The 19,396-nt window shown below is 45.0% G+C and overlaps 2 protein-coding genes across 4 annotated transcripts; one reads left to right on the top strand and one right to left on the bottom strand.

Annotated features, from left to right (window-relative positions):
* Positions 1 to 5,122: 5,122 nt before the first annotated feature.
* Positions 5,123 to 16,614, bottom strand: SERTAD4 (SERTA domain containing 4). Of its 3 annotated transcripts, XM_055419015.2 has the most exons (5): positions 16,275 to 16,614; positions 12,575 to 12,965; positions 11,046 to 11,237; positions 9,767 to 9,882; positions 5,123 to 7,624 (listed from the first exon to the last, which is right to left on the bottom strand). In XM_055419015.2, exons 3-5 carry the CDS (start codon positions 11,218 to 11,220, stop codon positions 6,857 to 6,859), a joined length of 1,059 nt encoding a protein of 352 aa, XP_055274990.2. In that variant the 5' UTR covers positions 11,221 to 11,237; positions 12,575 to 12,965; positions 16,275 to 16,614; the 3' UTR covers positions 5,123 to 6,856. The 3 variants fall into 3 exon arrangements, with proteins under 3 accessions (XP_055274990.2, XP_055274988.2, XP_088701365.1); XM_055419013.2 differs by lacking the exon at positions 12,575 to 12,965; XM_088845239.1 differs by lacking the exons at positions 12,575 to 12,965; positions 16,275 to 16,614 and adding an exon at positions 15,314 to 15,379.
* Positions 15,305 to 18,447, top strand: LOC148775078 (uncharacterized). Its single transcript, XM_088844916.1, has 3 exons — positions 15,305 to 15,628; positions 16,538 to 16,619; positions 17,551 to 18,447. The coding sequence occupies exons 1-3, from the start codon at positions 15,305 to 15,307 to the stop codon at positions 17,565 to 17,567; spliced, it is 423 nt and encodes a 140-aa protein (XP_088701042.1). The 3' UTR covers positions 17,568 to 18,447.
* Positions 18,448 to 19,396: the final 949 nt, after the last annotated feature.

The raw sequence follows: 19,396 nt of genomic DNA, 5'->3' as shown, positions 1-19,396 counted from the left end.
AGGAGATCCTAGAGCCCGGCTGGGCAGGAGAAGAATCTGTCCCAGAGAAGTTCTGGAGCCATCATAGCACAACACTGCGTTTTCTCTCATTCTGGCACCAATTTCTGTTTCTCAAAGCATATGGTTCAGCTGTGGTGGTCATTTCAGTCCTAACAATCAATGAGCATCACTACAGGTATACCTGACCTTTTGGGAAAATGTATACTCTTGGAACATTGAGAGAGATAGAAATGTAATTTTTAAGTATGAAACCCTATTTTCATTTAAGTCATCAGTTAAGACTCTGGGTTTATAGATAACATAGGGAAAATATGAGATTTTGAAGTAGGGACAAGCACTCCTTAGCTGAACTCTTTAAACTTAGGTCCTGTAAGTGGAAACTTTCATAGTTTTTTTGTAACTACTTTGAGGCCACATCCTCAACGGTATAATTATATAGAAAATTCTGCTTTGGCCTCCATGATCAGATATAGAACCATCAGGAACAATGCTGGTCTATTAATAAATCTATTTACTCAATACTGTATTTTTTTTTTCTGAGTAAAAATCAGGTCTAAGGGAATCATTCAATATAGCGATTGGATAAACTTGATCTTCGGCAAATCCTAGGGTTGAGTCAGAGGTTAGTGGTTTTTTATCTTTTCATTTGTAAAGGATACCTCTCACTCCTTTCCCATAGCCAGTGTTCCAAAAGAGTCTATCCTCAAAATAAATTGTATTTATTAAAGATAATGCCTTCATGTTTTGAGTTTCTTCCCAGTCTGATCTGTGTTTACTCAGAGATGATTTAATTCTAACCAAAGGTAAAGAAATATGACAAGGTACAGAAATGTGACTATTTCCTGCACAATTGCTTATTAGAAACATTATGATTTCCAATAAGCTTTTGAAACATTAGAAATAACTCAGAAACACCAATGACTACTTTCACAGCTGTCTAAGGGCTCTGGGTTTGCAGGTTTGACTGGGTTTGAAGGTTTGACACCATCCCCCTATTTAATTTCAGATTTGCTGTACAGAATCCAGGAGGCAGGATACCTTCCCCAAAGAGAGGATCTGGTACTGTCACCGCCAGCCTTCAAGGGATCCGGGCACATTAGTGGAGAAGTTATGGAGGCTCACAACTACTTTACATCCATAGTGTATGGCCAGGCAAAGCCAAGTCACTTCCCTAATATCAAAGTCTTGAATCCTGACAACCTGACAAGGTGGGTACAACGTGCCACCCCATTTTACAGACAAGAAAAGTGAAGCACTAGGGAGTAAAAATGGCTTGCTGGCCAAGGCCAAGTTTCCACATTGCATTACATTAGCAGAGCTGAAATTTGTGTTTGGGGAGTTTGACTCCAAATCCCACTCTCTTAACCCTGTGCTACATTCCAGTTTCACAAGAAACCCACAACCTGTGCTCAAATGGAACAGGAGAGATGAGCTAATGCCTATACCTACTCACAAAGACAGTTTGGTGGGTTGTTTGAAAAGCACAGCAATCTGCAGGGGCTTGAAGAACAACAATGAGAACCCCTCCCAGCTCCCTGAAAGGACAGACAAGCCATTTCTCTCTTCTTGAAAAAAAAATTAAGGAAATCCTTTAGTCCCTGAAACGGTTTTTCCTGTCTTTATGAAGAGGTTTGACCACTCCCCCCCCAATCGCCTTCTTTCCTTTTTAATCTTTAGACTGCTCCTTAAAGAAAGTGAGTACACTCAGGGCACGCAGAGGGCTGCACTCCTCAGACTTCATCCCCTCCACTCCATCAGAGAGCAACTCCCCAACCTGTTGCTGAAATCCCTTGCCTTGCTGTCATTCTCACATCTTTTCCTTATCATGCAGACAGGGGTGGTATGAGTTTTGAGGATGGTATAGATGCCAGGGCACTGTGCCAGGTACTTTTCAGAGAGATTTGCACACTTCTAGATGGCCAGAATACAAGGGCTATGTCATATCTGAATTGAACTGAGCTTAACACATTGCAGTTGCCTCCGAAGATATCTGCAGAAAAGCACCGTGTCTACAAATATCCAGGCTGGGTTCAGGTGCGAGCAGACCAATCAGACAGTGTCGTGGAGAATCACACCTGATGCCTGGACTCAGCTGCTCCCATGGAATGACCTGGATGGTGGCAATGTCTGTTGAAAGTCAGCCCCCTTCCCCAGGGTTCTGTTATTTACCCACTGTCTTGGGATCTCAGCAGGAAGCAAGGTCGCAACTTGCATCTCTGCAAGTTCTTTTCTGTGTGTGTTCTCCCCACCAAGATACAGCATTTTATAAGGTTTCATAATTTCAAATCAAGGCAATGGTTGCCTCGAAAGGCGTTGAGAAATATGGGAAATTTCATGAGAAATGACTAATTTCATCTCCATACGTTCCATCAGTTTCATTGCGGTCAAAAGCAGGTGTTTCCAGGCTGTGAATAAGTGGTTTGCATTTTAAAAATTAACAAATTGGACCAACACCAAGGGAAAAAAAACCAGCCACAGACAGCTCACCAGAGAATTGTTTACCAAAGAAGAAGAATCTCATGGTGATGCTTTGCAAACACCACCAGACTAGCTTGTGTAAATTCCCTTCGTTTAGTCATCGCTCTTCAGCCTGTCACAGACAGTGAAGGGAAATGCAGAAACAGGAAATTACAGACTATTTTAAACAGCATGTTTTATTAAACTCACTTGCTGATGCACTTTATGGCAGGATGCGAGATTCAAGTGTTCATAACTTACATCTTTGCAAGTGCTTTTCCTAAGTGAATTCTCCCAGCTAAAATATGGCAAGTACACAGGGCTGGAAACAATCTTTAAACTAGTAACTGTTTCACCTCAGGTTATGTAGCTACATCACATAAAATGGAGAAGTTTTAGCCAAGGGAAGAGACTACACCTTGCTCATTTGCTATAACTCTAAGAAAGCACTGGAGGCATCGTGCAGTTAATTTAAAAGATCCTTAATGCATTTATTTTAAACCACAGAATCAAAAAACAATCTTAAAATAAATTCCTAGAAAGCATATATTGTCTCATTTATTATTTAAATATTGATTTCATTCTTCACGGGACATTGCTGCCTCTAGTTTAAACCATCATTAATGCCATGCCAAATCCTTGTTTTTGAAAAGGCCTAGTAAAACTGGCAGCAATGTGATTGCACTACAAATACAATGATACAAATTTCAGGGGCTGTTATAAAAATGGATTTGAACAACTAATTATTTTCAGAAACGTTTTTTGCTCATAGTTTGTTTGAGGGATATAAAAGCTTAGCTGCATTGCAAACGTCCACATATCCCTGGCTGATATTTATTGTGAGTTTGACACCTCTTAACACCCATGTTTTCTGCAAGTCGTTCTTTGCTCTGGATATACAGAAAGGAAGTACTCAAGGAAAGCTGTAATTCAAGTTCACGTTTGGAAGGGCGGGTAGCCATGCTTTGATGGAGTTATCTATGAACTCTAAAAGCAAAGAACTGGCATTCACTTGCTTCAGCATCTATGTAACAAAGTAGCAGTTAAGATGGTCAACATTTCCATTGTCTTCAAAGATCAGGCCAAAGATGCTTGACCCTAATTACTGATTGCTGTCAACTAGTCATTTATTTTCACCTGGTTTAAGTTATTCCTATTTTTCCCCAGGTTCCTGTCCTTAGTCTTATCCCTAGGACCCCTTCAAGGTGAACTATAGAATAATAGGATTTTAAGAATAGAAGCTTAAGACAGTGATACCTTTGCCCTTTTGAAGGGTCTTTGCCAGACTCTCATCGACAAATCACCCACTTGAAGAGAGGAAGAACCAGAGGTGGAGGTTAATGATTTGGTTAAAGACATTCACCTAGGTGCCTAAGGGAGTAGCAATTAAAGGCAAACTTCGGGGAGCTGGGCCATTTTCTCGAGTAAAGATTTCCCCTCATTTATATTTTAAAAGTCGGGATTCTGGCCCTATACGATTTTCCTTAAAGCAAAGAAAGCAGAGTAATAAGAAAAGGTGTTATTTCCAGGTAGAGAGACAGCAGTGTGGTGTGGAGGGCGGTCTTAGCTTTTCCCATCTCTGAGGATATAACTAGAGAACCCAATTCAGAGGCTTAACATACAATGAAGGGGAGCCATGTCCACTCAGGAAAATCTAACTTAATATCTCTTGAGTAGGTATCACACAGGAGGCCATAATGCTTTCAAAACTACACCAGGAACATGTTTGATGGATGTTTAGGGATTATTTTTTTCTTTAAAGAAAATGTATTTCTTTAAGTATGCTGGAACTGTCCTACACTCAGAAACTTGATTACGAACTATGATGCATTTTAATGGTACTGGATTCAAAGGCAGGTCTCATCCTTCAGAGAAGCACTAGTGCGTTCTCTGGAAAATCACCAACTCCATCATTTCACAGCTTTGGTCACCATTATCTGGTAACCCCGGGTGTGGGGCGTGGGGTTTAAAAACAAAAGTCCTTTCTTTCATATTCAAATTTCCATGATATAGTATGCTCATAATAAGAATGCTGCTTTTGGCAAATTACTTTCCAACTAGCTTGCCCACTCCCTTTAAAAAAATATCTTTGGCCGCACCAGGTGGCATGCAGGGTCTTGGTTCCCCGACCAGGGATTGAACCCTCACCCCTGCAATGGAAGCACAGAGTCTTAACCACTGGACCACCAGGGAAGTTCCAAGCTCGCCTCTTTTATCAGAAGCAATATTAGCCTCTAAGAATAACAATAATACAGAGTTAAATGGAATACCTCCACAGCTGTTTTAACCATTTATATATGACAACTGTCAACTGACAATCTGACAATTCAAAAAGAATCAGTTAGGATTCAGTATTTATGACTTCACATTATGCTATCTTTTTCAGAAACGTCACAAAAGCCAAAAAATCTTCAGATACTTTAAGATAAAACCTTATCCATCACCAACCACATCATTTATTAACACTATGCTTTTAAATCAACAGAAATCTAAACCTACAAACTAGGACCATTCTAAAACACCTGTTGGGTGGGCCTCTCAAAAAGCACTCTCTAACTCTGAAAATGCCTGTGTGGCCAATGTCCATGACAATTTCTAGCGACTTTGAGTTTTTTTAAAAGGAGAACGAGCAACAGAAAAGAGAAACAGCCAATAGTCATTAAAATACGAAAATCTGAATGAATTTTGATCATTTTAATAAATATATATCAAGAAAACCTCACTTTATTACAACACATTCATATACAAGCATCTATCATCTAAGTTTTCAACATCAAATGTTTATCAAATATTGAAAATAAAGGACAAAACATCACTAGACTATTCAGCCATAACAAGAACGGGTTTTAAAAATTGGTCCTTGTGGACATTGTCCAAATGACGATCCTACTCATACACTGTATGAATGAGACCTATATTTAATATTAATAGCAGTAATAAAAAAGCTTTATCTTGGAGAAACGGGGAGGACTTATTTCCTCCATTTGGAATTTGGTTCCTGTGAAGTATTGTGTAAGGAGGCCCAAGTCACTCGGTAACCTTGGGAATGCGAATAGAGTTTAGCAGGAGGAGCTGGCTGGCATGGAAGGAAGAATGGTCAGAGGGGCCCCTCTGAACACTCTTGCCAATGTGCACGTCAAAAGAAACGACTGAGAAAAATGTTGGCCAAATTCATAGGAGCTCTTGCCGACTGAGTCCCATTTCTCCAAAATAACCTTCCCCAAACGAAAATCTTTACATTCTTTAAGATACAACCTTATTGATCACCACATCATGTATTAACATTGTGCTTCGTAATCAACAGCAAAAGTCATATATAAAAAACCACATGCTTTCATAATCTAAACGAGTGAAATGATGCAAAACAGATTAATGTATGATGCATGCTACTGGTTCATGAACTTCATTGGACAAGAAAACAAAACAAAACAACCCAAAACCCAGAGAACCCAAACCCCAGCAACAGACCGTTGCCATAGAAAAGCTTGAGCAGCAAGTGCTGGTCTCTAACAGCTTTCTCTATTGTTTCCTCCATCCCTTTCTAAAAATGCCAAATCCAAACGCAACTGGGCATCGAAAAATAAAAGCAGAATAGAGATGTTGAATCAAAAGCTGAACGCAATAGTTCGACGGTAAAGATTTCCAAACAATATCGATCCACCCTGTGTATTTTTTTTTTCCTGTTTGTTAAATCCCTGCTGTACTCTGATTTATCCTTAATTTTCACATTGGCAAAAATTAAGATAAAGTAAGGCACCAAAATTCGCCCTGTATAACACCTTTCTAAAAGCCTCATCAGCCATCACAGGCAAGCCAGGAACTTGCAGGGATCTCCCTCTACTCGTATCGTCGACTGTTGCCCCTGGTCAGGTGTTGCATTACCTCCTATTTTCCTCTGTCACACAAGACGGTTGAATCCAAATATGTAACAGCACCAGGAAGCCATTTCTTCTAGCTCCCTGTCCTCAGTCTTTTACTCAGAACAAAATACTGTATCATAGAGAAGACGCAGACATCCGTTGCTGGTTATGTTGATTTGCTCACCAAATAGCTACCTAATTAACCGGCAAACAGGGGGAAGGTTCATCGCTAGTGACAGCACAAGGGCACACTGTCCCCCAGTCTAATCTGCTGATCTTCTGGGTAAGAAAACGAAGACACACGTTTACATGTTAAAGTCAACTGTCTTCTCGGTAACGTCAGCACATCTATGAGTAGCCTGCCGATGCCTATGACACAGATGTTTTATGCAACCTGCTCTCCAGGCATTTAAACGACATGGCATGTTCATGGCATAATTGTATCAGTTGTACAAAACTATAAAATCCATTCAAAATGAAATTTATGAGCGCTAATTGATCATGCTGTGCGTGCTTCAAAGTTTGCGTGAGGAGATGGCTCATATTTTACTTCCTTTGTTGCAGCACAGTTTGTTACTTGGTGAAGGCTCCTTTTTCCTTAAGGACTTTTTCCAAGACTCACCTACATTGCTTTTTTCGTTATATCCAGTCTCAAAATAATCATAAAATTGGCCTTTGCCCTCAAAAGCAAGGTCGGTGCCCACAGGTCCATGGCTCGGGGGGCCACCATCCCTGTTGGTATCAACATTTACTTTCTCATCATTTAATTTGGCCTTTTCCTGAACACCAAGTGACCGGACATTAGTAACAAAGATTTCACTGGCAGGTATCTGGCCATCACCCTTGTAAACAGGTGCGCTGCCTATATCGAAATCCACCTGGTGGGAACAGCTCGGTAAAGGCAGAGGGGGAGAGGAAGAGGAAGATGAGGAAGAGGAGGAAGCGGAGGCAGGGGTGGAGGCACTTCCGACATTAGCATTCACTGAAAGGGGTAAATTTAGGTAGTGACCACCACATTCCTGGTACAAGCAGCAGGCGTGAAACTTTTCACACTCCTCTTTGGCCATCCGAGGTCGCTTCCGGTAAGGACAGTCTTGAGCCATAAACCACTCCTGGGCAGAGGCGCCATTCAAAGAGCAGGCAGGAAAGCACCAGTTATTCTGCATGATAATTTCTCCATGGATCCTTTTCATCAGATTGTTTATAAGGACAGATCTTCGGAGGTACACTTCAGGATCATCGATAAACTTTAGCTTTTCTAAGGACATATAAAGGATGTGGGCTCGCTCCTCAAAGATTGAGATGGTCTAAAAATCAAAAAGGGAAGAGAAAGCTTAGGAAGTGGCCTTTATTAAAATATCATCCCAGCACATTTCTCTCTTTGCAGTTTCTGGGCCTGGGGATGCTGTGGTCTGGTTTCCCTCGGGTTCATTTAGAGATGCTCTCCTGGGGGCTGCTGACGTCTCCCCTTCCCAGCAGACTGACTGGCGATGTTGAGCATTGGGGAATCCAGCCACAACGCAGACCTCGCCAGGGACAGGTCAAGATGTCCGCTCTTTTATGGTGCAGTGAGGGGGATGGCGAAATGCACAAAACTATCCTATGCTGTTAAAAGTGGGGAGGGGTTTCTTTGGAGAGCTGAGAAATGGTGACTAGAGAGGGACAGTGGCGAGGCTCTAAGTTGCTGGTTACCTTGTTTCTTAATCTGGATGCCAGTTACATGGCTATTTGACACTTCATGAAATTCATCATGCTGGATGGACTCTTATGACACTTGGGCCTTAATGTGTGTGCTAAGTTGCTTCAGTCCTGTCTGACTCTGTGCATGCCTATGGACTCTGCAACCCTGTGGACCATAGCCCGCCAGGCTCCTCTGTCCATGGGATTCTCCAGGCAAGAATACTGGAGTGGGTTGCCATGCCCATCTTCAGGGGATCTTTCTGACCCAGGGATGGAACCTGCGTCTCTTATGTATCCTGCATGGGCAAGTGGGTTCTTTACCACTAGCGCCACCTAGGAAACTCTGGGCCTTTATGTGTGTGTATACAAATATACATGCACACACACATACTCATCTATTCTATGTCAATAAATGCTTTTTGGAAGATGCCAAGTTGCAGGTCATCATAAGTATATTTCAAACCCTGGGCGAGACATCAAGGAGCATGAGCTCATGCTGCCTGTGCTGTTTTTCTGGGTTTCATTCTTGCAATTATCTTTGCCTGACAGAGGGACAAAAATAATGAAAGAGGCTCAAACCCTAAAGGGAACTGCTGGTTGCAGGGCCAAATAGGCTTTTTCTGGAACTGGGCAGAAGAGATGCAGAGAGGAAATCAGAGGACTCACTCCCAGGCTGTGTGATGCCATTACTGTGTGATGGTTGGCACAAACAGGCAGCAGTCTGGAAAACTGCTACAGCCACAACACAGAAACCAAAATGGACATAAAATGCTTCTGTCCTAGGGCCCAGCTCTTCCAGGTCATTTAGAAAAAAAAAAAGCTAACCTCAGGAGCTGTGAATTAAACCAGCCCAAGCTGACCAAAGGCAGGAACTACACATACATGGAAAAGCCCAGCACCTGCCAATGCATACTGATGTCCTTTTATGAGCAGGGTCAGAGCAACATCTGAAGGCTGGGGGTGGGGTGGGGGGAGGAGATGGAGTGAGAAGAGAGGAAGATGAATTAGAAAAAAGTTAAACATCCTCTCTGCATTTCAAACAGCTACGGCCTGGGTTATCCTCTCCTCAACTAAGTTAGCAGACAGTTTTTGAAAGAAGGTAACCATAGGAAAAGGAACTGGTATTTCAAAAGCTTAGACAGCCAGTTTTAGACTTCTGTGTGCTTTCCTGATCCTGTCATTTCCTTCTTATTCATGCAAAAAAAAGTTAGCTTTGGTTTTTCTCTTGGGAATGAATTACATATTTTCACAAACAAAACATATGTAATGAATGTACCATGAAGGACACTTCTACTTGCATGCACACTTTCAAAGGGTAGGGAGTCCACCTCTGAGAGGTCAGGAAAAGCCCTGGGTGACTACCCCCGTGCGGGCACACAGGTGGCACTGGCCCCGGGAGCCTGAGCTCAGAGACGGGGAGCAGGTCTGGAAAGAACAATTGCATTTCTGCACTTGTGAAAGCACCAGTCACCATGAACCCTTAACACAACTCAAGAAAAATGAAATCATTAGTGAAAAAAAGGCATTCCTTGGATTATATAATTGTGTTATTTCTGGACAGAGGAGTTCTTGCTGGCTCTTTCTTCAAATACTTGTGAGAAATAACACAGGACCCCAAAAAGTGACAACGATTAATATGGCTCTGCAGAGAGAAGTGGCTCATTTTCATTGCTTGGGTGGAACAATTTAATTTCTGGAAATGGATCAAGCAACTGTTACTAAGTATCTTAAACTCTTAATAAAAATAATGACTATTAAAAAAAACATACTTTATGGCTACAGCTGCTGAGTGGTGGGTGAAAATCCTCTTCTTCCACATACTTCCTCTTAAAGTATGTGATCTTGGATGTTGTTATAGGATTTGAAATTCCCCTGTAATGTGATCCTGTGGTAATAAATCAGATATGACAAATGACATGCGGTTTGCCAGAGGTTCTCCAAACAAAATGCTTTTCTTCCCTTGCCTTCTAAAAGATAACTTGGCTACGTATTTGTCTGTACATGTGGTGATTAAAAATAAACATTAGTCTTAATAGTTGCTATCATGAGGAATCCTGTGACCCAGGCCAGGCAAGGATTTCTAGACAATTATAGAGGAAAATGACATATTTTAGCATTTACCAAAATTCAGAATCATAATTCTATGCACAGGCAAACAGCAAAATTCAAAAAGTAATGTAATAACTGAAATAATATTAGTATTTATTAAAATTATTTACTTAAATTCATGTTAACACCATTTTTCAAACGTATGTATTAAGCACTAATAACCGAACAACTTTTAAATATTACTGGCTCTCAGTAAGTAAACAAACGATTATCTGCACACTGGAGTTATAATATTCCTTCTTTCAAAATATTAAATTCAAATTTTTTTCATTTAAAATTAAACTTCAGGGTAACAAAAGTCCTTTTTGCTCTCAAAAATCCAAAATATCAACCATGAATAAAAATAGGGTCTAATTTTCAAAGACCAAGCTTTTACTCCTTTTTAGCAATCGGACATCACCAAGTACTTGTTTTCATTTTAGGTTTTGGCTTTTTTTCCAATCTAGTAGCACACAAAAATCCGAAGGAACTCACCTTAGAGCACAGGAATAATGAATCAGGGAGAACATATTTTTTTCTGGGCTTATGAATTTTTTTACCAAAGCCAGTTGTGTGCTTAATAAAAAGAAGAGTCACAGAGCTGCTGGCCCAAAGGGCACATTCCTTTATGTCTCATGGGATAAAGATTTCATTGTCAAGCCCACCCAGGGCTTGTGTAGCACTGGGAGATCCATACAGTTCCAGAGGATAGAAAATCAAAACTCAGACTGAAGAGTTTCAAGATCTGCTTTGGGTCTCTTAAAAATACAAATGCCTGACTTTTACCTGAAGCAGCAGCTCATGGAAACTCAGGTCTGCATGCAATTAACATCACTCCTGGTCCCTTCCTTGGGGCCTTGGAGTCCCTGGAGCACTCTCAGCTCAGGAGGGGAACCCAGACACCACCCTCATCTACCAGTCTGACCACAGAGGGCAGCAGGGAAAGGTCAAAGGCAGTACCTGCCAGGGGGGGACCGGCTCCCCGGTCTCCCTGCGCGGGAGCCTGGGCTGGCCCCGGGGGGCTCAGGCCTCCGTAGCTGTCAGCCTCCCATAGTGTCTGGTACCCAGCAATTTCAGCAGCTCCTTCCGAGACAATGGGCTCGCAGAATCTATTCATGGACAGAACCAGAGTCATCTCTGACAGCCTCAGATCTGGAAAAAAGAAAAAAAAAAAGAAAAGAGCCCTAATCAAGAGCAAGCCAGAGCACGGCCTTGGCATCTTCCTTCCTTTGCTTTGGGAAACTTTTACTTCTTGCTCCTCCTCTTTGCCCTGAAACATTATTTTTTTCAAAGAAAAACCTCAGTAAACTCTCTTGCAGCTATTAGCTCAGCCTCTGTGTTCAGCAATCTGCATTTCATGGGCGGATCTTTAAAACCCCATTTCTTATTGTTCTCAGATTCTCCTCAGCCCTCTTCCAGACAGCTGCTTTGCCTTCTAAACACATTTTCCTCCTGACCTTCCCACAGAAAATGTACCGCTAAGAGGCAAGGCCAAAACCCTTGCCGCTTCCTTTCTATTAATAAGGCAAAATCAATTTTCTAGTCAAGTCCCCCGAGAGTCTCCTTTGATGAAATCCACTAATCAATCAAAAGAAAAGGCTGTGGGAGGCAGGCATCTTCACCGGAATTCCATCTGACGCTCTCAGGCTTGGTCTGTTCCACTTGCGCATGGCCCTCTTCCTCGGTTTCCGCAGGGCCAGTTCCTCTACAACATGTTGGGGCTCCCTCCACTTTCTTCTCCCAAAGCGAAGCAGACAGAGACACACTTGGTAGTTGTTTCTACCAGCCCTGATCGGCCTGAACTGGATCTGCCTCCAGTCAAAACACTGAGAGATGAAGACAGAAAATTGGCTCCAGTTTCCAGCCGTGAGTTGCAGTCCCACAGGAGCCAAGCACAACATCAACGGAGCAGGCGGAATATTAAACAGGAGCCAGGGCTTCAGGGCCAGAGGCAGCCGACAACTCTACACCGCAAAGCTCAGACGCAAGGCAGAAACTTTCCAAGAGGCAGCACACCACTGCCCTCCTGGGCAGTTCACGCCCTTCCCCAGGGTCTGCAGGGAGACTGGGAGACCTCTCTGCTCTTAAGATGCACCCCGGGCTGCTTTGCACCTGGGGTGGTAGGGCCGTTCCCCTGGGGGCTCAGTGTCTTTACCTGGTCCTAAGTAGGGCTTGAGGTGGGGTCCAGAGTGAATGCAAGGGGGAAGAAGCCAAAAGACCTCGGGGCCATAGATCAGTAGTGACAACCAGCAGCCTCAGTGCCTTATTAACCACCCGATTCCTTTGAGACCCAAACCTCCACTATCTCACTTTGCCATTTAAAGAACTGTCACAGAGAGTGATGTCAGGTCTGCTTTCTTGAAGACTGATTTGTCTTTGAAAGACGCTAAGGGTCTAGTTCTTGCTTTCTTCTCCAAATTATATGGCTTGTAATGTTTGGGGGGTAAGGGTAATCTACTGCTGCCTTGTAGGAGACTGTTATTACCTACGTGTTAAAACAAGGGTCCACTTCCAGGTAAAGGAGGACAGTCACCAGGCGAAGGGGAAACAGCTGAAGTGGAAATGTCCTTCCGGCTATGCGAGAAGCTCTCGGCAACAGTGACTCCATGCATCGCCCAGGTTTCTCTCTGAGACCAGAAATTCTTTCCCAACCTCACTGAAGAAGGAAGCCCGGCTTTCTGACATCCAGGGGAGATGTCCAGGGCGGCGGCCACGATGAGGACCCGGCTGATTTAGGCCACTAAGCCACCTTTGTTGTTGTTCAGTCGCCCAGTCGTGTCCAGCTTTTTGCGACCCATGAACTGCAGCAAGCCAGGCCTCCCAGTCTGAACCACCTACCCCTTTTCTTTTAAAAGTGGCAGCAAGGACTTGTTGGAAAACCTTATTTCAAGAAAAAAAAAAAAAAGTTCTATAAAAATAAATGGTCGGACACACGATTTATTCTGTTCTTTGAGTCATCAATCAAGAAATTTAGACCACACTGATTTCACAAACTAAGCCATTCTATCACCCAATAGAATGGATGCTCAAACTCAGCATCCAAACAAGGTATCAAGCCTCATGATAATCTGTTCTCTGGAAGACTCTCATGAAATGGTCATTTCTTACCCTATTCTAAGACAGTTGTTATCAGGAAGTGCTACTGCCAGGAGCACAAGAATTATAAAGCTTTTTCTCAGTACATAGCCCTGTCTCATTGACTGCAACAGTTATTTTCTCACTTGAAATTTACACTTACTTTTGTGTTGGATTCTGGGAATAAGATCCACGTTTTTTGCCTATGTGGAAATTTTATTACATATAAACTAAAGCAGGTTGACAAATCCATACCCCATAAGACAAGAGAAACATTTGCAGGCCCCTAGCAGCAATTACCTTTGTTTAATAGGACATTATATGGGCCCTGTGCTGTTTTATGTTAGTAAGAGTTTGTTTATATTTTAATGACTTATCCTTGTATAGTTTTTTGGTTAAGGATTTCAGTGTTTCTATTTGTTAGTATTGTTTCCGGCACATGAAATTCTACTCTTATGCATTTGAGCTTGAATCATGGCATAATAGTTTTTATCTTGGCTGTTTCTCTCTTTTATACTATCTAGTTTCAGTAAGTTTTTTTTTTTGAATGGGAAACTTTTACATACAAAATCCTCAACTGGAGAAGCTGAGTTCCACAAGTACTTTATATAAGTCTGAATAAAATATAAATGAGTTGGAATTATTTGGGAGCGGGGAGGAAATTTTGCAGTTGAGTCTTCTTAGTCTATTTAGAACTTACACTGGGATGTTAGCAAATGAAGGAGGAAGTTCAATGTTCATGAAGAAATGGAGAATGGGGCAGTAAGCCATGATATCACATGATTGTTTTATTTGTATTTTGCGTACACATCCAAACTGTCATTTTTTCCCTCAGTACAATGAGATTTACATTGTAATTCTGCTACTGAGTTCAGAAGTTGAAATTCACAAATGTATGAGCTGTGAATACTATGATAAAGTCACAGAGATGCACATTTATGGTAGATTTTGTATTTTTAACATCAGAGGTGAGTGGATCCAAAAGAAAGGTGTTAAAGTGCGTTTTGTCTTTAAGAGGGTTTAAAAAATAAAAACTAGAAAGCCCTTAATCTTTTCTCCTCAGGCTCCTGCATGTCTGTTTTGTCAGCCAAGGGAAGGTAGCAGAATGACACCTCAAGCATTCCCCAAAGGCCAGGGCTAAAGTGTCAAGTTTTGCCAGCAAATGTTCACAGTAAAGTTACCAGGCGGTTTTACACTATGGTTCTTCCAGATGAGTTGGGCTTCTTCTCTCCTTGGAGCCATTATGATGCTAATAGGAGTGGCTGGCACAGAGAACAGGGTAGCTGCAGATTCAGTGATGCCTGCCATCCAACAGGGGATCTCAGTCATTCTTTGCCCACCCCATCCCTCTCATCCATCATTGGAAAATATTTTATTAAGAGCATTAGAGCAGTTCAGAGGTCTAACTCCAATATTGAAAAGCACGGAAATAAAGAGCTGATATTTTCAATATATCTTTAAGATTGTCAGCCTTAGATATCCTGCCCTGGTGGAATCAAGCCCTTGATCTGACATTGTCCCTAACAAGCTATCAACAGCTTGGGTTGGTGGTGGCAGGGTCTGGGTGAGTGGAATAAAAATCTTTCAACCCTTCCAAATAGGCAGATGTCGCTTTTCTACCAGTCCCTGCAGTACACCTGTCTGCCCTGGGAGATACATTTCTCAGCTGCAGCTTTGAAAGGCCAAGAGGTTTAGGTCGGATCCTGGGGCTGGGGCTGGGGGTGCCAAACTAGAGGGGAATGAGAGTGGGGGACCCGGGGGGTCCAAGCCCAGCCCGGGGCGCCAGGTCTCCCCATCCCACGCCCAAGACTGGGGTCTGAGGTTTGGAGACCCACCCCCTGCAGGCGGGCAGCAGCCGATGTCCGAGTTCCCACAGTGACACACGCCCCCGGGGGTCGGGAGCCCCAGCCCCAGCCCCTCTCGGGGGAAAGCCGGCAGAGCTCAGCCAGCCGTCGGCCGCGGGAGAAAGTAAACACCACCCCAAGTGTCTGGGAACAAAGGCAAGTTGTCTTTCCACGGTGCTGGAGCCGTGCGCCTCTCCTGAAGAATAAGAGCTATGATTACTCTTTCTTTTCTTCTTTTTTTTTTTTTAAACCAAGTTTCCTTCTAAGGGAAATAAACACCAAAGGTAGGATTCCAAGGAAATGACTCACGGCGGTTGGCAGGGCTCTGGCGAGGCTGGCCGCGGCCCGCGCTCCAGCCCGCAGCAGATGCCTGCCCGGCCCTCCCTTCCCTCGCCGGCCATGCCCGCCCGGAGCCCCGGGGCTGCGGGAGCGCCCTCCGCCTCCGCGGGACCCGCGCGGCCGCCTCGCCCCCGCCGCCGCCCCGCCGCCCGCCGCCCGCCGCCTCTGCGGCCCCGGCCGGGCACACTCCGGAAAGTTGCTAGGGCCGCGGAGGCGGGAGGGGAGGAAGGGAGGAGAGAGGCGGAGGCGTGGACCAGGCGGGCAGCAAGCGGGCCCGCCAGGGAGGTGAGCTGAGGACAGAGGAGCCGCCGCCGCCGCCGCCCGCAGCGCGGCCCGGCTGCGGGGGAGGGTGCGGGGGCGGAGGTGGCGGGGGACAGAAGGTGTCAGCTCTTGCAGCTCTTCCTTTTTCTTGCAAACGCGCGCTCCTGACATCCACCGTCCTTCCCTCCCCACCTGCCAACCGCCGCGGCGTCATCCAGACCTTGGGGATGGTGGTGGGGGGGCATGCCTCCTACTGACTCTGCACCCGGGGATAGGCGACTAAGCGGCTCCCGAGGACCCCAGGGTGTCACTGAGCCGCGGTCCCCGCCAGCGCCTAGAGTCGGCTCGGTGCGCGCGCGGGCGGCGTCTTCTCCCGCCCGGGTACGGGCTCCGCGGCGCACGCCAGCCCTGCGGAGAAAAGCCCGCGCCGCCTCCGCGCGCAGCGGCTTCCCGGCTTCTCCCCTTCTCCCCCCGCTCCGCCCCCGCCACCGGCCGCCCGGGTCCCGCTCCGGCCGGCGCGCGCCCACTCGGCGATCGCCGGGCCGGCGGGGGGCGCGGGGGAGCCGTCCCGCGACCGCAGACGCCCGAGGGGACCGGCCGTCGCCCTCCAGCCCGGCCCGGCCCGGCCTCTCCGCCGCCGCCCGCCGCCCGCGCCCAGCCCGGCTCTTACCGCGGGGTCAGCCGGGAGGCGGCGGCGGCCGCGGCGCTCGAGCTGCTGCTGGCCCGCTCCGGGCTCGGCGCCAGCCCGGCCGCCGTGCAGACGCCGCGCGCGCGGGGCCCGGCCCGGCCCGGGGAGGCGCGGGTGCGGGTGCTGTTGCTGGTGGCGGCCGCGGGTGCGCGGCGGGCGAGGGTCCCGGCAGGTCCCGCCGCCGCGACTGGGGCGCCGCGCCGCCGTCGCTGCAGACGGTTATGGTAATGAGCGGCTCTGTCTAGCGAGGAGCGTGTGAAACCCGTCAATCCTGTTTGCCATTTCCCCGTGGATTTCCGAGGAGAGGTTCTGCACGATGCCCCCAGGGTGAGCGAGGCAACATGACAAGCGCGCCCGCTCGCCTCCCTCCCTCCCGCCGCCGCCGCCGCTCCTCCGGCAGCACACGGGGCGCCCTCCCCTCGCCCCCACCCCAGCCCGCCCCCTGCCTCCTTCCCTCCTTCCCGCCCTCCCCTCCCCTCCCCTCCCGGTGCCCGGGGACACGCGGGCCCAGCTCCAGCCCGCAGCCCAGACCCCACGCGCTCCCGGGCTCCGGCCCCTTCGCCCTGGGGGGCTCGGCTGCAGCCGAAGAATATATTCACCCTGCAACCTTCTGAGATGTCTTCTCTCTTTTTAAAAAATTTGGTTTACTTTTGTTGTTGTTGTGTATGCGTGTGATTTAAAAAAAAGATTCTGCGCCTTTCCCACCCTTTGCAAAAGACTTTCTTCTCCTTTGCCACAGCAAACGGAGATGAGAAACAGCTGTGTTTGCAGGACCCGAGCAGTTCTTCTCCCCTCGCCGCCCGCCCCCGCCCGTTCCCCGCCGGAGCTGTGTGTGTGTAGTGTATCAAAAAAGCAACCTTGGTCCGACTGCAACTGGAATTGGCAACTCTTTCTGGGTGGGGGAGCCTCCAGGGAAAACCTCCAGGAAATAAAAAAAAAAAAGTAATAAAGGAGGTTGTCCTTGGTCAAGAGAATGTAATATAAGCCCCGGAATCACATTATTTTGCAAATAGTAATTTTCCTCTATATTGGGCTCCACTAGAGTTTGTTTTTTTGAAACATTAATTCATAACTTCTGTCTAGGGACCCCTCCATAGTCGAGATGGGTCATTTCAGGTGCAATGAACGCAGAGGCTTGGAAGGCAGAGACCTAATAAAATGGGGGGAAAGGCACCTGCGCAAAAGTGTTACAAAGGCTATAATGTTTGTTTACTGCTACTATGCCAGATGTGCTAAATATAACACTTCTTTAAAACAGTGATCCTCCGACTGTGAAAAACCAGACCTCTTGCTGCCTGGCTCCCTAGGAATCAAGAAGAGGCACAGACTGAAAATCAGGGAGGAAAGGAACAAGATCAAGGATGAGGATTAGCATCTGCAAATTGAACCCTATCTAATTTGCATGTTTATTTCTTAGAATTGTAATTAAATTTGTGTAATAAATGTTTTCCATTTCATTCCTATGCTTAAAATTTGGGTGACTGACGTGCAGTTAAGTGAATTTTTTTTTTCTTAAAGCAAATGTAGTTTATTCGATAAAGCAGCAAACAAATATTAAACATAATTAGAACTAATCTGCTTTGAAGGTATTTTTGTTGAACTTTGTACATTAAAGACTCTCAGAGGTTTTAAGGGTATTAGGAAGCTGAGAGAAGGCAATTATGCTGAAAACAGACTAACTCAACAGACTTCCAGGAGCACTATTTCATTTTTTTCCAGAAGATATTTTGGAGTTGCAAGCCTAAAACTGGGAATTGGACATCCATCTTGGCTTTATCCTGAACCAGATTAAATTGCATTGGGTGTTGCATGTATAAGCCATTATGATGATAATTTAAGAATTGTAAACATTCTGTGGGTAAAAATGTAGTTTTCATTTCAGAGGGGATAGAGGGTAAGGAAAGACACAAGGGCATTTAAAGCAGTGCAAGTACTTGAAAATCTCAATCAGTGTCTAACTCACAGAATTAAATGTGAGGGCTTGGAGGCATGGCTTATTATTGTTTTTATCTCGCTATATTAAAGTTTTATAGCATTTAAAGGACTATGGGGAAATCCCCACATACCCTTGGCTGCGTCAAAATGCATAAAACCAAAAGGAGCAAATTAAGCATAAAATTGAGAAATAACACGAGGCCTAAGAATCAGCATGGGTTGCACTGGCATCTTTGGAGCCTTGGCTCTGAGAAATTAGCCTTCTGGGAGACTGGCATTGCCCTTGGGTGGGGAGGACTCTTGGCTTTAATGTTATAAAAAAAATGACATCATAACAGAAGTATGAAATCATTTTACTTCACAGTGCCCTTGTGGTTCTGAGTATGAACTTGACCCTGTCTTGTTCAGATATGCTAGGTTAGCATGTTTTACTGAAAGCTTTCCCTGGTCTCCTTTTAATCTCAAGCTTAATGTTAGTCGAGATTTGGTGCTCCACTGTTGACAACGTGAACTAATGTCTACAAGCAGAGGAGGCAGTCAAATGTCCGTGGAACGAGAAACATCATTTAAAAATTTAAAGTGAGTAATTGGTGGCTATGGCACAAGGAAAGGACTCGCTATAAATCAATAATGAAATATTTGGAATGAGTGAGTGTAATTTATGAGTTGAAATATTCAACCTGAGAGCTATGATGTCATCATTCTTGGATGGGTGTGTGTGTGTATGAAGTTCCAAGACAGAAGTTTGATTATGAAACTTAAAATATCTCGAGCTGCAAATTCACTGAAGACAGTGATTGTTTTTTCTCAGGGAACAAAGAGAGTGCCAGACTTAAAACTGCTGAAATTCATTTCTCAAAAACTTGTCTTTTGAAAGGGGAATTTCTCAAGTAAAATTTGACATATTCAGATTACCATGGACACAGTGCCCACTTGGGTTATAAGAAGTATGAATTACTGGCATTTTTTAAGTGCAATGTTTGTTTTTTTTAACCACAAAAAGAGATATCTAATATTAAATCTCTCCAATTCCTCTTCTCTTATTCTCAAGCCCTTTCTAGTTAGGCTTTCTTATCCCATTGCTCCATTGAAACTGTCACTGTCAATGACACCAGTGACCTCCACATTGCTAAATCCAAAGGGCTCTTCTTGGTTCTCATCTTTCTTGA

This window comes from Moschus berezovskii, chromosome 17 (genome assembly GCF_049115385.1).
Source record: "Moschus berezovskii isolate FMDL1 chromosome 17, NW_MosBer_1.0, whole genome shotgun sequence".
Classification (NCBI taxonomy): Eukaryota; Metazoa; Chordata; class Mammalia; order Artiodactyla; family Moschidae; genus Moschus; species Moschus berezovskii.
The sequence above is the reverse complement of the archived record's forward strand: the minus strand, read 5'-3'. Positions and strand labels throughout refer to the sequence as shown.

Bases quoted from the DNA above. Each gene is read 5' to 3' on its own strand.
- LOC148775078 (XM_088844916.1), top strand. From the start codon at position 15,305: ATGACTCACGGCGGTTGGCAGGGCTCTGGCGAGGCTGGCCGCGGCCCG. The intron at 15,629-16,537 runs GTGAGCTGAGGA...GGCTCTGTCTAG, and splicing joins CAAGCGGGCCCGCCAGGGAG to CGAGGAGCGTGTGAAACCCG.
- SERTAD4 (XM_055419015.2), bottom strand. From the start codon at position 11,220: ATGACTCTGGTTCTGTCCATGAATAGATTCTGCGAGCCCATTGTCTCG. The intron at 9,883-11,045 runs GTACTGCCTTTG...TTATTACCACAG, and splicing joins AGCCGGTCCCCCCCTGGCAG to GATCACATTACAGGGGAATT. The intron at 7,625-9,766 runs GTATGTTTTTTT...TTTGATTTTTAG, and splicing joins TCAGCAGCTGTAGCCATAAA to ACCATCTCAATCTTTGAGGA.